Here is an 18,274-nt window from a genome sequence, read left to right as displayed (position 1 = left end):
TAAACGGACAGCTGACAAAATAAACCCATGGTCTGTTGTAATGTACGGAGTGAACCCACAGTGGACTTTGTTTATTTTTTGAGGACTTTAATGCGCCGTATTCATTCCTGACACATGAGGGCAGTGTGAGATCATTTGAAGAGAAAGCTGGATGATGCTCAGAAATATTTACACTTAATGTGCTAAAATTGTGTATGTGCACCAAGACTTTCATAAAATATGGGGCAGTGGGTTGAACAGAAACCCTGTTTTAAATAACAGTTTTTAATAAACTAATAGATAAACAGCTGACAGAGGTGTTGAATTATTTAACACAGTTTAGGAGCCATCACAGATGTCGATGCCACGTGTTTGGTGTCTGGTGTCTGATTCAGACGGCTGACGGCCTGTAGTGGACCGACAAGTGATATCAGCTGACAGCAGCTATAACTGTTTACTTTTATATATTGGTTCAATGTATTGATTTTTGTTATCTGTAAATAAAAATTTTAGAATTTTGAGTAATAAGTAGAGATCTATAATGTCAAGTTGATGCACTGCAGATGCTTATGAAATATTTGAAAATATTTAGTGTCAAGAAAATCTTTTTGAAAATGCTCTTGAATGGGGAATAATGACCCCATAAAATATATATCTTTGCCTATAGATGGATTCTTTGGACTTACACGCCTAGCCCAAAGTTAAATTCTTGTCTGTGTTTAGTTATCAGTCTGGCTAGTGGCTAGTAATACAACAATTTATTTTCGATTTAATTTATATTCATATTTTATTGTTTATTAATTGCATTAATATAAATTAAAACTGCTCAATAGTTATTGATTCTTCGGGGAGGTCTACCGGAAGTTACGTTTGGGCCACATGATGTTTGTTTATGTTGTTGCCGTCTTTAATGTCAATACTCTCCGTAAATGTTCATGTAAAAAATACCAGCGGGACAAAAACATGTAGTTTAATGTTTTATTTGGTAATACTGTATATTTATCCGTCAAGTGAACATCCACGTGGGAATTACAGAAAGCATCAAACACATGCATAGTCTGGTTTTTCTACCACAACTCTCATGTGGTTCAGACACGAGCTCACATTCCTGTACTTTTCCGCAAATCATTAAAGAGAAAGACAAAAGACAAGTAAAAAATAACACCATGATCATATAAATCAAAGGTAATAATACATATAAAAAAGTAGAAACATGGAAAAAAATCATTTAACTTACGCCATTTAACATTTAATACAAAGCAGTTTATTGTAAGTAGTTAAAGCTTGATGTGTATTAAACATTAACCTTGTAAATCAACAGTATAGAGCGTATTCGAGTTCAAGCTTGTTTATGGCGATGTTTCTGTATGAAGGAACGAGTGATGATATTAAAAACAAATCTTAATTTAAATCACACTTAAGGTCAAAAGCTTCCTACACTAATGCTGGAACACTGATAGCCAAAATATAAAGGCATGAATTTAACAAGTACTAATAATAATGCTCCAAAATGATGTTGACTTTATACAATGATTGTGATCCCTTTAAACTGTTCGAATTTCAAAACATGCTCTCTCTCTCTGTCCGACCACACTGGGCCACATGGTTCACCCTGTCAGCGCATAGCAACTAGTATTTTATTGCCACACCCCTCAGTCAGTCACATGACTGCGCGACGGCCAATAAGGGGACAGCAGCAACACTCCACCTCTGTTGTTTACTCTCAAGCTGCCAATAAACTCCTGAGTTTATTGACATCACAGGAAGAAGGAACCGTTTCCTCTTTCTGTGTGGAGAATCAGAGCACGCAATAGGTCCGCATCTTTGCATGCCAACCCAATTGGCCTTGTTGCAAAACTAAGGGTCTTCCCGTTACCATGGCAACTAAAGTCTCATGCACCTTTTTTCGGCACATAATCTAATGACACAGTAAAACAATACGCAAGGTAAAAGAGCTCGCCGGGATCTTAGATAACTGCTTGACGTTTGCAAACTAAGCATGAAGGCATTTAAAATTCGCTATTGTAAAAGAGAAGCAGAGCTACAAAAAGCAGAGACGGCCCTCCTGATTTCGTCTTTTTTTTTTTTTTTAAGAAAGTGCAACAAGTTCAACTCATTACCGGAGCAATGAATGCGTAAATCGGACAAATAAACTCATTGTGTGTGTTTGAAAGTAAAGATTCAGAAAGGTAAACAGACGTACTTACAAAACAAGGGGATGCTTCGATCATAAATGCGCAAGAAAGTCAAAATATGGCGAGGAATTGATTGTATATTACGAAATTTATGAACACTAGATCTGTTGTCTGTATAGTATATGTTAACATTGTCATTCCCTTATTTCTGTATATAAAAAGGATATGCCATGAAGCAGATACACACGATAGGGATGTAAAGCATGATAAAAGTTAGCAACAGCTTCATATACAACAGTTCAACATTCTGCAATTTGGTCAGCAGCACTATTTTGCTTCCCTCACAAATTCATGCCTAGCGACATTGATTTTGGTCAAAATTTGTGTTTTTCCAAATCCCCGCCGTCTGTTAAAAGTTCTTTCGTGGTCCCGGCACACCTTTGAACAATCTGGGAAGTCCTGCCTCACCATTTATCTGAGTGGACCAGTTGCCATGGAAATTACACTACCTTCAAAAGTAATACTGTCACTGTCGCCCCGTGTGGGTTTGGAGCAAAATGCCAGAAATCGAGAGACGTTTAAAAACTGCAGTTTTGGAAAAGTTGTATGCTCTATTTGGCGAGAGAAATCTAAGCGCTGTTGGGGGCAGAAAGTGCTCGTATTTAAAGATTGTCCCTCACACAATGGGCTGTGTTTTCTGGGTGCCAGTTTACTCCAGTCCTGTCTCGTGTTGCGATATCTAATGAAGACGTTATACTAATCTAACCTTAACATTTCAATTTGGTAGAGTTTTGTCTTTATGTTGATATTAACTTACATCTATGATATTCGTAAGAGCCTCAGATTGGGCGATGTGGAGAGGGAGGGAGAGATAGATTAAGGATCCTCTACATCCATGAACTCCTTCTTGGGTGGAGCGGCTCCGCGATACCAGGCACAGGAGCCGTCCCCTCTTTTGATGCAGGCGTAGTGGTCAGACTGGCGCCCCTGAATGATCTTCTCCGTCACCCAATCTGTCCACAGACACTCCTCAGGGGCACTGATCTCGCATGGGAAGGTCGCACAGCGTGTGATCTGGCCAAAGCAAAAACATTGTGTTAAAGGGACAGTTCACCTAAAAAGGAAAATTCTTGATTTATTTGTTCAACCGAATGCAATTCTGAACCTGTATGACTTTCTTACTTCTGCAGAACACAAAAGAAGATATTTTGAAGAACGTTGGTAACCCAACAACATCAGCCCCATTGACTTCAGTTGTGTGGACAAAAATTTAATTTCTTAAAATATCTTCTATTGTGTATCGCAGTATTAACTCCATACATATTGTAAATAAATGTTAAATAGGTTTATAAAGAAATGTAAGTGGCCCATGAACAATAATCATACACTGCAAAAAATATGTATTTTACAGAACTTTACTGCTACTTTTTTACCGATTTATCATGTATAATGGCCAAAAAACGACAATCAAAAACCGTCAAATGACAGAAAAACACATTTATAAAAACTATTCTTACTGGGAAAAACAGTTATTTTACGGTATATTTCTGGCTAAAAAATTTTTATAGGATTTTGTTACTGTCTACTGTCTACTAAAATGACATCAAATTACACAGAAAAACCACAAATGTACAAGTAAACAGGGGAAAAGTATAATTTTACAGGATTGTTTTTATTTTACAGAATACTTCGGGTGCTCCTCATTTTACGAGATTTTAAAAATTGTATGTAAAGTATAATTTTACCTTTAATTAAACCACCTATTATTATCTTTCTTACTATTATCTTTATTGTTAGATGCTACCATCATTTAAGATGTCTTTTAAGTTTTCAACAGCATTTACTCATTTTACAGTCAAGTCTTAAATAGTAACATTTACTGCATAATGTCTGTTTCCAGAGAAAGACAGACGTCTTTCACATCCTGTGCAACAGTAATGATTATTATGCGTCTCCAGGTATAAATCACCTTGCAGTCACACCCCATCTGGTAGCGCTGACTGAGACTCTTTTTCTGGGTGGCACTCATGGACTCCCAGGGCATGAGATGGTCACAGAGAGTCACGTGCATTTTACCATTGTCGTCCGACTTGCCTGAAACACAACGTGAAGAACAAATAATAATAATCTGAACAGACTGCGAACATCTGATAGTCAAGGCAGACAGACAATAACACGATAACACGAAGCTACCACGTTCACAGGCCTTGTATTGTTTTGGAATAAAGTGTACTCATCTGTATTATGACAGAATCAAGAGGTCCTCGGAAAGACAAGCAAACACTACCGGTAGCTATCCCAGGATTTCACGGAATGGGCAGGGACGCAACTACAGTACAATGACATTAAACCATCTTGAGGTTGTTTTCACCCAAAGCATGATTTTCCTGCTCTGGAACAGTGGCTTGTTTCTACCCCGCATGCGGATGGGAACATGTGCCCTGAAATGGCCACCTCAGCAGCTATTCTGTGCTCAAGGATTGAGCTCTCTCATTATTTTACCCCCCTCCTCCTCTCAAACTTTGGCTTTTGAAGGCAATTGCTACCCTCCACAGACCTTTTGCCTTGTCAGCTCTGTAATTTGGGTTCTGCTGGAATGGTCTGAGATGGGGAAACCAGAAGATGTGTTCATCTTTTGACGTTCTTTAAAATTCAATCCTATTTTTCCGTCAGAGTTGCCTGCTCAGCAAGTTCATTAAAAGAGCATATACAGATACATTCATATATACAATACGCTGAATGTCACGGTTTGTAAACCTTTGTCCGTTCTAAAAGTGACTTAATTGGATCATTTGCTGTGAAGGCAGTAACCAGGAGCGCAATACGGCTGTTCAACCACAAGACAAAACAACAATAAACATCACTGTAGGGATTTTTTTCTTCTTACCTGAGATGAGGTATTCCTTCTTGCCATTCGTTTCCAAATTTGTCACCCCGCACACGGCAGATGAGGGTGCGGTGTAAAACAAATCGATGTGGCGATCCGGGCCTTTGAACATCTAAGGGAATACAGAGTGACATATTCAGTGATGTTTTGATGTAGGTTGGATTTGACGGCTGGATATGGAGAGGAAAAAAGCGTGCGCTTTACCTTGATCTGCTTAATCTCATATTGGAGCCGTTTGATAGGATTGCCATAAATGTCATTGCCTGAATCCACTTCTTTTTTTCCGACCACCTTGGCCCTGATTACTGCAGAAAAAGAGAGATGATGACATGCTTATTTTCATAACCGTATTGCTGAAAAACTGCAAAAAATGCTGAAGAATTTATAAAAAAATATATATATGAATATTTTTCAGAATGTTTCTCCAAAACTTTTCAGCTCTTTTAAAAGTTATTTCATAAGTCAAAGTCTGCAATTTTGTTATAAAAACTATTGCTGCAAATCAGTTATTATATATTTTTTCAGTTTATTGTGGTTTTATTAACATTTTGAAATAGCTTTTATATTTTTTACTTTTATGTTAAGTTTAGATAAATGTTTAGCAATTATGTTATGCCCTTTTGTCAGTGTATCATTTCTTTATAATGCCTAGTTTTATATCTTTATTGTACATACATTTCAGTTTTAGTTTTTTATAGTTATGCTGAAATTAAACTTACTTTAGTTCATTCCTAAGGCAACATTTCTATTTTTCGTTTAGTTTAATAACAACAGTAAGTTACCAAATATAAATTGTACAGCACAACATGAATAATTTATACGTTTTTAACTATTAGTAAGGATTATTTTGATTGGATTTAAAAATAAATGTTTTATAGTTTGTTTTAGTCTATATAAATCTTGCTGCAAATACGTAAGATACACTATATCTCACATAAGTAGAAGTAACATTGTGCATCATGACAATCTCTTTCGGTTAATTTTTTAATTTATCAAAGTCAGATTTCAACCCTGTAACCCAACTTATTTAAATCATGAATAATTAAAATTTCTCTGATGGGAAATGAAAGTTCATCAATAGCAAAAAAAAAATTTGTGTCCAACAGCCAAGTGACATATCACAGCAATTTCAAAGATATTTTATGCATTTTATTTGTACACATTTGTATGATCTCTTAATCAGGTTTAGGGGACTTTATCCTCTTATATTCTATTTTGTGTGATTCACTTTGTACGGTACACTGTGGTAATTCATTCAAATCAGCGGCCTCACGAAACGGTTACAAATCCCCCTGAGATCAAGCAGGATTTTCCACCACTCCTCATTTCAGTAAAACATATAAACACAAAGTCTAACAAAGGGATTCTGTTGAGTCACGATGAAAACAGACGCATGACTCTCGTGTGGTGCTCACCTCTCATCTGAGGTCTTGTCTGATCAGCATTGAGAGGTCTCTCTCACAGAGAGTCACGGAGTCATGCCCCCAAACCCAAATCCCATTTCCTGCGGGCTGAGCGTTCGCAGCTGTATGACTTTTCTTTAGCTTTCTTTGTCAGGTCAGCCAACATGCGGTGCGGACGCATGACAACCCTCAGCTGACTCATTCAATCTCGTGCCTTTTATATACGCCCTTATTTTCCTTAATCGGTTTTTAATGGCTGTTATTTCTTCATGAAAGCGCTAGACGGAAACATAACATGCAAGGTAATGGAATTGTTCACACAAAAATGAACATTCTGTCATCGCTTGCTCACCCTCAGGTCTTTCCGAACCAATATGATGATATATTTTTCCGTGGATCGTAGGAAGTATTTTTTTTCAGTGATATTGTTGCCTCAGCTTAAGCTTTTATCATCATTGATTGATCGTTGTATAGCAAGAGCCATTCTCCAAAGATATCTTCTGTGTTCCACACAAAAGCATAAAGAGTACAGTATTGGAACAACATGTAAGTTTATAAATAAACATATAAACTTTCCTTTTAAGGGGACAAAAGAAGCCTCCAAACGGAGGCTGCGTTGGGGTTACCCCAACATGACCCTGAACTCCATCATAAGAACCCTCTAACCCTTTACAAACCAAGTCTGCTTGACACTCACAGAAGATAACAAGAACACCAAGTCCTCCAATATAAATTGTATATCACTATCTAATGGAGGATATTTTAAACAATGATTTCACGCATGAATGTGTTTGATAGGCCCTTCTAATGTGTGTTTTACAGATCTCCCACCCAGCAAATGTATCTGGACTTCAAAGCTAAGTTAAACGTAGAAACACAGAGAAATCCCTCTCCTCCTTTCTTTCATCTCAAGTCACTTTTGTAAGTCACTTTGGATAAAGTCCCAGCTAAACACATAATTGTAAATTGTAATGATGTTCTTCGAATAGAATTGGGATACTTTTTGGTTGTCACACTGTATGGAACATACTGTATATCTAAATGGACAACACATGTGGCTACTTTGCCATACCTCAAAACAATTGTGTGAACTAGTTCAACTAAAAGTAATTATAAAACTTGCTATGGGAACATTGCTCATCTTTTCAATCCAAATTGGAATTCATCAATGGACTTCAAAACACCCAAATAAGACACTCCTATAATCTTCGCTGCAAATAAAACTTGGTTTTATTGAATCTGATGTTGTTTACCACCTTGTTTTGTCTACGCACATTGGCCATGTAAACAAATGAGTAAGTGATTACAGGTTAATGTTTCCCTCGGGGCTAAATATGTCCGTCTTAACCAACGGATCTTCTTGTTGCTTGAAACACTCTTTGCGAAGTTGTCCAAATATATACAGAAAATCTCTATTTGAACAATTTATTCACCTTAAAATAACCTGTCCATTCCATGTCCACATTGCACACCGCCATTTAGTGACCGAAAGAGGACAAGTTTCAATAGACTTTATTCGTGTTGCCAGATTCTGAGGTGAGAACATAAAAGGGGAAGAGATGAAGTGTTTTTGGTTTTGGAGTATTGCAAATGAACATTGCACCTAAATGAACTTTTGCGTAATGTAGGTGGTAACGTTATCTTGTCTTTAATTCTTTTTTTAGTTTGTTCCAAGACCCAACATTTTAAACTGGACAAGTGGAGGCCAATATTCCATTGATACTCTGTATTCTACTGAATACTGATGTTACAAAAAATACTGATACTGAAATTAATTATTTTGTAATCATTTCTTTTCCCTTAAGTACATTTACATTCATTCATTTGGCAGACACTTTTATCCAAAGCGACTTACATTGCATTATCCTACATCTGTTTCTAAGTATGTGCAATCCCCTGGGATCGAACCCACAACATTGACGTTTTTAGCGCCATGCTCTTACCACTGAGCAAAAGGAAAGCAGTAAATCTGTAACACGTTCATAAGCTTGTTGTGCTGTACTAACTCTAACTATTTGGAATATTTTCTATCACAATGGACCTGCAAACCCTTTTAGGTCATGTTCACCAGTTGAGAACCCCCAAATAAATACATGAACATGAAGGGATAGTTCACACAAAATTAAAATCCATCATTTATTCTAGAGATCCACAGATTGCAATTTTCTTTGCCGATTCCGATTTCCGGTTTTATTATAAGAGAAACCTGCCGATTCCGATATCCACAAACTATAATTGACAGTATATAAAAAAAACATGAACTTTTCTTCAATACACATTTTTTCATATTTTTTTATAATCATTACATAAATTATTATAGTTTGGATTTTTTTCAAGTCGTGTTGAATGTCATTTTACCTCAGTGAAATGACCATAGTTTTAACGTAAGACAAATAATCGGGTTGAATGGAATAAACATTTGTTTTACACATAGTGAACGACTTCAACATGAGTTTTGCATGTGTCAGAGTTTAGCATCACAGTTAGCATTGAGGACACACCCGAAGTAGACGGAGCAACGAAGCTGAACTACTGTCCAGTAGTGGACAGTCAAAAAATTTCTGTGCACTACATGTTGTGTGTGCCCGAGCGGAGCCTCGCGCAGTTTGGTGGAACCACGCAGTCACGAGCGTAAATGAGCCGTGACAGACAACCGTCTTGAACGGACGTTTACTTGCGTATTTGATGTTATTGCACGCGTCGCTGCCAACATACGATCGGATTCGGATCGGCAAGAAGTGAGACTGACCGTCAGTCTCGATCATGCGAAAACCGGCCAAATTGGGTTTCTGACCGGTCAATCTGTGCACCTCAAATATTCACCCTCATGATGATCAAACCTGTGTGACCTTCTTTCTTCTCCAGAACACAAAAGAAGATATTCTGAACAATGTTAACCTATCAAAAAAACAAAAGCCTGTGTCCCACAGAAGACAGAAAGTCATCCATATTTAGAATGACATGAGGGTGACTAAAAGATCAAATGATTTTTATTTTGGGGTGAACTATCCCTTTAAATCATACAGGGTGATGGAAACACGCTGTCTGACGCCGTCTCATCAGCTAAACCCCGAAAAAACAAAAACAGCTATAAAGAAGCTGAAAAGATTTACAGCACACGGTTCCATGTTAATCGAGTGCAGATGTAAATGAACCAAGACAGCTTCTCAAGTAGGCCTTCATCAGTACCAGCTGCCTGTAAACCAAGACTCCAATTACATCCGCACAAGTTCCATTCTACCAATGAGCTCTTTCTGTGCGAGTCAGAAATCATAATATCAAAACTGACCTAAGGTCAGTTTAAAGAGGTCTGAAGGATTAACATATTAGCTGTGCCACACCGCCTCTTTTGTCCCACCCATGTCCTTTCAAAAACAGACGCTCGATGTGCTTTGCCAGCTGTTTGGATCCGCTGTGTGTTTTGTTAGGACAGCTTGTTTTAATCGAGCTGCGCCGAGGAACATTTCTGCAAAACTACTTAGGCAAAGGCTGAAAGAGCGATACAAATGGAGCAGAATTTATGAGACAAACTGGCTTTATCAAGTTGAATTAGACCTGCTGCTTGAATTCTCGCTGCTAATAACGACTTCCTGTATATCAACCGGTCGAATGTTGAAGGTCATGGGTTTAAATCCCAGTGAATGTACCGACTAATACAATGTACACCAAGAATGCACTGTAAGTGTTTTCTATAAAAGCATCTGCCAAAGTCAAGTTAGAACCAAGACAGAAATGCTCAAATCTACCGTTGCAGTTTTTGAGAAACCAGTGGAAAATGTGATTTCAGGAATATAAGATGCAGGGACATAAAAGGAAAAACACATATGCAGTCGCACAGTCATTATTCTACACCCATGGGTTCACTTTATGGGCTGGAAAAGGCACAAATATGAAGGGTTCGTTACTCTTAAAGTTAACGATAGTTCCCCTCCCGATCCTGTCCAAGCTGCATGCTTTTCTGTGTATGTCAGGACTTCTTGTGTTTATAAGGATGAGATGTTCTGTAGGACACGCAGAGGCCGTGATAGCTCTGCACCAAAAGATTCTGTCCTTAAACTAATTAAAAGTACTTTCGATGTGCCTTTCACGTTTAAAGTAGGTCATCTATCTGAACAGTTGTGATACAAGCTGTTTTAGACCTTAAATTCCAGATGGCAAACGCTAGGATGAAACCATCTACTGGTGAAATAATCAAGCGATACTCCAGAGAATTCAGAGAACATCCCAGTGGCAACTGCCTGACTTTGCAGACGTCACTGTTGGGTTTGAGGACATTATGGGTCTCCAGTCTCTCCAGGGCCGTTTATTTGATTTATCTCTGAATTTATGTATTTACTCTGAAATGGCTTAAAAGGGTGGGCAGGTTTGGATGGGTAAAGCCTTTAGTTGCGCAGTCACCATATTATATTTACACTTCACGTTTATCGTGGTCGAGGAATTCGCTTTTAAGATTTTATCATAGTATCTATTTCAATGTGTGCTTTTTAGATGAACAAATGATCATATAAGTCAAATTCACCTATAACTTTGTTTCCCTCCACTTTTGGCACAAAAAAAATCGCAGGATTTAAGAAGTTTGTAACCATTGTGGCCTCTTAAGGCAAAGCTTTGCTGAATCATTCATGATATTATCATTTGTGTAGAATTAACACAATATGGATAATCATGTTTTTTTATATCGCCATTATGGACAATACTGGTATATTGTGGAACCCTTAACTTTTAGTTTGTCACAGCCATGAACTATGATTTGTTGTCTAGTATTAAGTGGCAATTTCTTTTCTTAAGAGTATGTTGGTGGACCAAAATCATATGATAAACCCATTAATGCAAGATTATCCGTATTTTGGTTAATTTTCCAATTACAGAAATAGTTAGGAAAGAATAGCAAATGTTCATGTGTGCACTATAGCGTATCGATACACTTAAAGTAATTGGACTCAATTCCAATGTTGAGGAAAACAGTACAAAAATATTATATACATTGTATGATAAAAATGAAAAGATGCCTCAATGAAAATCTTGAAACATGTAAAACTGTTGTATGGTGTGGAAAAAGTACTTCCAAGGTAGATAAACAAACTTGTGCTTGCATGCAAATTTGGTTACATAAGGACTCTTAACACACAGTACAACTTCCTTAAAATACACGATTTTGACATCAAAAGGTTACTGATGGCTCACAGTTCCTTCGATGTTTTGCAGTGTCTTCAGCTTCATCTTTCCTCACTGACCCACATTCCCGTGGCCCGATAATCATGCATATCCCACAACGCCTGCTGCCTCCACGGATGACTTCCACTCTCTTATATATATGCACATATCATAATCAAAAAGTCATAGTTTCCATGAAAACATACCCACCACAAATACCCGCCACATCCTGAGTTTCCGTACAATCGCACAGCTTTTAGAATTCACGACCAACACTGAGCCCAAGCAGACCACTGCACTGAAAGCCCCAAAACTCCTCCTCGACTCCCACCTATACAGACGCCACTCACAGGACTTACTGAGACAGATGGCAACCAAACAATATTCCATCTAATGGGTATCAAACCAGCGCTATTTTATTTTTAGTATTACACCGACACATGGCTGTTCTGAGATACTGTTTGGAAAAGTTTGGAAACAAATCTTTAAAGTCTTTTTATCTTTAAATCCTCAAAATATGGAAGAAACATGAGTCACTTATTAGTCGCATTGCTATAATGATATCTGGATTGGTGAATATAGTTAGATGATGCTATTCAATGAACTGAAAAAAGCCATAGGAGACACCTTTGAGAATCACTTAAATAGATAGTTCACCCAAAAATGAAAATTCTGTCATTATTTATTCACCCTCATGTCGTTCAATACCTGTATGACTCTTTCTTCATCTGAACAAAGATCTTTAAAAAAATGAAACAAAGTGGTTTTGTGTCCGTAAAACGTAAGTGAATTGAGCGACTGTTGTTTGGCTACCAACGTTCATCACAATATCTTTGTTTGCATTCTGCAGAAGCAAGAAAGCTACAGGTTTGGAATGACCTGAGGGTCAGTAAATGAGGAACTCAATCTCTTAAACTATCCTTTAATGATCCAGAGGGCCACAGAAAGAAAGCTGGATTTGTCTGCATCGTCATTATTACAAGTACAAGAAAACCTTTGCAAATTAAAAAAACTGAGTTTTACCCACATGAGAAAGGTCTGGTCCGAACAACTGCCAGCTGACCGCTGGCAACTGCCTCAGTCTTGGCTAAATAAACCCACAGAGAGGGCGTGACAGGACGTGGGGCAGCGCTGGTCTCTATGATGTTTGCTGACTACATCTAAACGCCATTTATCTTCCATCTATATCAAAATGCAAGTAGGGGAATTTTTCTTGAGCACCCACACGCGGGGGAAGATTGTCGACATGTAGCTTGTGAAAGTCACATCCTCACGCCAATCTGTCTTACGCAAACTGCGGCACAATGTAGGCAATCCAAAAACAATGAGCAAACAACAAGAAATAAATGGGAAGGATGACTAACATGCCAATGGCAGTTTTTTTAGAAGTAACATACATACGTGTTTCCAAATATTAATCAGTTCTTGATAACTTTATCTTTGGTCTTAATGGCTGGTTGGATCTGAGACTGCGGCTTCTCCTTCTTTTCAGATAAGATGATGAGATATTTGAGCTGTATAACTAGTGGTACTTATTTGTTTGGTTGGGACGTCAAAGAAGAAATGCTCTGGTTGAACACAAGATTCATCTAATAAACATGTTCTATTGGAACAGATCTTTGAATCTGGTCACACAAACATAAGAAATCAACAAATCCATCCCCTATGAAAACGGTTCGTGCTTACTAAAAACTTGGTGGTTGAACTATTTGTTCCAGGTAGCTTGTGGAAACTTATGAAACTTAAGTAAAGCTTATCAGTAATGCTAGACATGTCACGTAGATGTCAAAAATGCCGCCTGTATTGTTGGTCTGCGTCCGTACATCATTGTTCCCCTGTTACCCTGCATGAATGACCACCGTTGACGTTGTGCGCCCAAATACCACGCTCAAAAATCCCTGCTTCCACAACACGCCGGTTGTTGGTGCGCTCCGACTTCACAAAGGCCTACCTGTGCTCTTATGAGAAATGTTTGCACAGAGAGGAATTTGGCATCCTGCGTTTGTAATTCCTCTTTTTTACCCAATTTATAACTTCCCTGAACCTTCCCAAAAGGAATTTACCACTGTTTTATTCAGGAATGTTTAGCACCACACCCTGATCTTCTTTCTGAATACTGTTGAAAAGAAACATGCACGGTTTGCCAAAAGGGGTTCAGGTATGGCTACAGCTCGAGCCTGAAAACATTTGAACAGATAAACATCTTGATAAAATGATGGCCATTATTATTTAGCCTTCAGTTGGGCGGCTTTCTTTTTATTTATACAGAATAAACAATCCTGGGAACACCAAACGAGGCCAAAGAACTTTTTTCAACATCTCACAAGTTCCGCTGAGGAAAAAAGAGACTGCATTTATTGATATAGAGCTGTTGCCTTCTAGTAAGCTATATTTGATCACTTTTCCCCCTTTATATAAAGATGTTTAGTGCAAAAGCTAACAGGAAGTGATGGAAAAGGGGACAGGATCAAAAAAGGCCCTTAAACCTTGGAATTGAAATAGGGTCACCCAAGGCCAAGCAGCGTGAAGCCATAGCTACACTCTTAGCCACCGCTGACTACAATAGTAGGAAAAATTACAATGGGGGTCAAATGTGCCCCAGACCTGTTTCCTTTCATACTTTCTTCAAAAAATCCCTGTTGAACAGTGTTTGCTGGTCAGGTAGGGTTTGAAGCATGCTAGCTGGTTTGTGGTGGTTTAAGCTGGTCCTTAGCTGGTTCAATGACCAGCTTAAACCAGCACATACCAGCTATAATGCTTCAAAACCTACCTGACCAGCATATGCTAGATTTTTCAATGGGGATCTTCTTTTGTGTTCGATAGAACAAAGACATTTAAAAAGCAATTTTCCTACAATGGTAGTCAGTGGTGTCCAAGAACTGTTTGGTTAAAAGCATTCTTCCAAATATCGTTCTCTGTGTTATTCTGAACAAAGACATGTAAACAGATTGAGGGCGAATAAATGAAGACAGAATCTTCATTTTGAGTGAACTGTTCCTTTAAATATATGTTGGAGTCAATAGGTTTGTAAACTATACTTTTCCATATACCGCAGTAGTCCAGTGGGTGACATGAGTTCTTTTATTTCTTAAAATCTCTTGTCATCCACTCCACTGTCCTGACAAAAATAAATGGCTTTGTCAGTGTTGTTTAAGACAATACGACAGTATGATCTTAGAAATGCATTTTGGACAGACTTTAAAAGGACATGAAAAATGGCACAGCTCACTGTGCAGCTGTCAATCATGTAACAAGCCCTGAACAAGTCACCGTTCAGACATTCACGTTGTGCTTGTGACTCAACAACAGTACACAACAAGGAAAATACTCAATGTTATGACTCGGGTAGTAGTCAGACGACACTTCCACGATCTCTTCACTGACTGAGACTAATGCACAAAGGGTTTTTTGAATCACATTTATTTGATTAACTATACATTATTTCAATATTTTATACTATTATAGTGAATAATAAATGTGTGATTGGCTTCATTGCATGTCAATCAGACATTTATTTCCTCTATGACTGGGCGTTTCTTGTGCAGAATAAACTTTAAAAAGGTTCCAGACTTTATATTATCAGTCAAAAGTCTGGCTACTGTATTCGAGTATGTGAGTCTGGGCACATAAAAACCTAATTAATGCCAACCACAGATTCAAAGAAACACTGGCAAAAACACGGACAGACCGCAAAGGAAAATGACAGCATTTGCTTCTTTTATTAATATTGCAAGTAACAGGTTTTGTCATGAAATAAAAGGACTGAATTAATTTCCGGCCTGTTCATTTCTACTGCTTCAAGGAACAGCCACCAAGGTCAACTTTTTAGAAATCGATGGAAAAAACCTGTCGATCCAGGACGAACTGGTTCAAAGCCAGTGAGCTTAGGCAAGGGTGGACTGTGCAGCCAAAGACTCCGCTTTTCTCACCGTTTCAGGAATGCCATGCATATTTCTAAAAGACTTTCATAGCTTTTTCCTCTCTTGCACATCCAGAGCTGTCGGCCAGATGTCAGATCAGATGCTTTCTGGAGGAGATGCGTGGTTCTAATCAAACCACACTGCATAAGCCCTTGAAAACACTTTAAGAGGGAGCAGGCCTCTGCGCATTTGTCTTAAATTCTATTACCAGCATGGGACAGGACTTTGATTCTGTTCCAGCAGCCGCGTACCAAGCAAACCATCTCTGGACAGGGCTTGAATTAAGCATGAACTGGGAGGGAAAACCCCTGTGGGATGTGATACATTCTTGTCATTTTTATCCCTCGGTTTTCTCCGTCTCCGACAAATATGAAATAGAGACCATTGAGCTGGAAGTCAAGACCTTAGTTGTTCTCTTGTTCTCTCTTTACCACTTTATACGGCACTTCCCTTTTCTCTCTCTCACTTCGTAACACCTCATTCATTGCAAAATCGATTGCATTATTAAATATACGTTACGCTTTAATGATTAAAGAAATTCTTGTGTTTGTGTATTCCTTGCAACGCAAAAGTTTCTTAACATTTTTTGTCAAGTATTTTCTACAAGTTAAATATCTTAACATATGTGTATTTATGAACCAATTTTTCATGTTTCAGGCAAAGACCTCACTGAAGATTGATGCTGATAGAATAATAAATGATTCTGCAAACCAAACTTCTTCCTGGTAGAAATTCTGTCTGCATACGCATACAAAAATGCTGACTTGCAATATGGTCCATAACCGTGCTCTTATCGGTGCAATGTTTTACCAAATTAACCACCGAAAACGATACGATAATAGATTTCTTTGGCTTCATAAAGACACTAAGATCTGCTATAAATTCTCCTTATCTGAGATGTGCTCAGTGACAGTATAATCTCGCAGGTGACCGCAGAGATGTTGGTGACCTGAAGCTAGACATTGAATCAGTGTGAATCCACAAGCCAGCAGAATGGTGTGAATGTCTCATGCTGTTAACCCAACAGACATCTGTGCCACATTCACATTTGTCATTCAACAAAACAACTACAGTATTAGGTAATGTGTTCATGGAGGAAACTTGATTCATTGTTATTATTGTTCAATAATTGTTAGGTGCGCATCATCATAGTAGTCAAGCAAATAAAGTTACACGATCTCACAAATTAAATGCACGTAAACACAGGGGAAAAAAACAAGATCAGGATGCCAATGTATGCGCATACGCACTCTGAATGCACGAGCTCATTGTACGTATTGCCGTCAGTTAACGGGACAGCTTTGATCCATTCAGAACGAACTAAAGATTTCGCATTGTGACGTAGGAGCCTTTAAAGAACGTTGAAACGCACTTACCGATATCAGCATTGCAGAACGCCTGTTGAGGATGAACGGGAGAACAGCTGCACGCTTCTGCAATTTCTCCCACCCGACACAGTATCAGCACCACAAGTGTGCCGACACAGCTCCTGACGCTTTTCATTTTCTCCTCACTTTAGTATTCGACCCCAAAATTATAGGCAAATAGCTACACGGTCTTCTGCAATGTCAAACCAGATCCGTTCCCTTTACAAACAAAGTGCAACGTCCGCCGCCGTTTGAGATGCCCACGCGTTGAGTATTACTATTGTGTTTAATTCCACGGAGACGAACGGGTTTGTTGGTAATAAAGAAGGTGGCCCGCTTCTCTTTAATGGTCTTTCCAGTTCCTTCTCTTTCCACAGCCTTCTATGGGTGTGTGTTTGCACACAGACCAGGTTTATGCCTTAATACTGCGACTGGACTCCTCCCTTCGAACCAGATTCTGCCAGTGGTGGGCGCTTCCGTAAAGCTCTTCAAAAAGCTTCAAAAGATTTCTTTCACTCGCTCTGTCAACAAGAGTTTTACAAAAATGTCAACTTAAACTTCAGCCTTAAATAAGTATATTCTTCTCTTTAAAAAAAACGTTATGGTGACGTTTTATCAGGCTAATATATATGAAGAGTTTGGTTCCAAAATGAAATAACATGAAAAATGATTTTTTTATTGTGCATTCCGATTAATATATAAATCAAACTGCAATTGGTTTGTTTTGATTTACGCTATAATAACTAAAATACATCTAACTGACATAATAAATAGAACACAATAACAACATGATGACATAGTAAAATACATGATGTTAGGAGATATTAGAGGAGACTATTTATTTAAACAGATATTTTCCTATAGGTCAGGAAAACTAAACAGGTATCAAAGTGTCTTGATTTTTTTACTGTCATTATTATTTTTTGCGTAGATTGACTAAATTGCTAATGTGTGTGTCTAATGTGGACCATGATATTTGAATGCACATTAATGCTTATAAATATTAAAACAAAATGTGACGATGTTGTATAAAACAGAATAAGGTTTGTTAACATTTTCTCTCCTTTTTCTTCTCACTTTCTTTTACTATAAACCAAATCTCACAATAAAACCCTTAAAACCCTTTTTCTACTGATAACAGTATTTTGACCCCAAAGCACACATAACTAAATGATGATATTTCTATAAGGGTCATTTATTTAAACATGTCACAAACTAAACAGGCATCCGGGTGTCTTTCTCTATTTTTTTGTGTTTATTTGCATAGATTTACTAAATTGCTAATGTTTTTTTCTAATGTGGACCACATTTAAATTTTACAAAAAAAAAACAATTTCCTACTTATATCAACACACAAAAGCACAGCAGAGATGCTCAATGTGTAACTTCTGCAGCTATCTATAAGGAATTTACTCTTGTAGTCATAAAC

General features: G+C 37.9%; 1 protein-coding gene across 1 annotated transcript; it reads right to left on the bottom strand.

The window, feature by feature from the left end:
* Positions 1-943: 943 nt before the first annotated feature.
* Positions 944-17,267, bottom strand: timp2a (TIMP metallopeptidase inhibitor 2a). Its single transcript, XM_056772056.1, has 5 exons — positions 16,855-17,267; positions 5,206-5,306; positions 5,002-5,113; positions 4,084-4,208; positions 944-3,188 (listed from the first exon to the last, which is right to left on the bottom strand). The coding sequence occupies exons 1-5, from the start codon at positions 16,979-16,981 to the stop codon at positions 2,991-2,993; spliced, it is 663 nt and encodes a 220-aa protein (XP_056628034.1). The 5' UTR covers positions 16,982-17,267; the 3' UTR covers positions 944-2,990.
* Between the last annotated feature and the right edge of the window lie 1,007 nt (positions 17,268-18,274).

The sequence above is a fragment of the Triplophysa dalaica genome, chromosome 17, assembly GCF_015846415.1.
Source record: "Triplophysa dalaica isolate WHDGS20190420 chromosome 17, ASM1584641v1, whole genome shotgun sequence".
Classification (NCBI taxonomy): Eukaryota; Metazoa; Chordata; class Actinopteri; order Cypriniformes; family Nemacheilidae; genus Triplophysa; species Triplophysa dalaica.
Note: the sequence above shows the minus strand (reverse complement) of the source record. Positions and strands in the feature narration are given on the sequence as shown.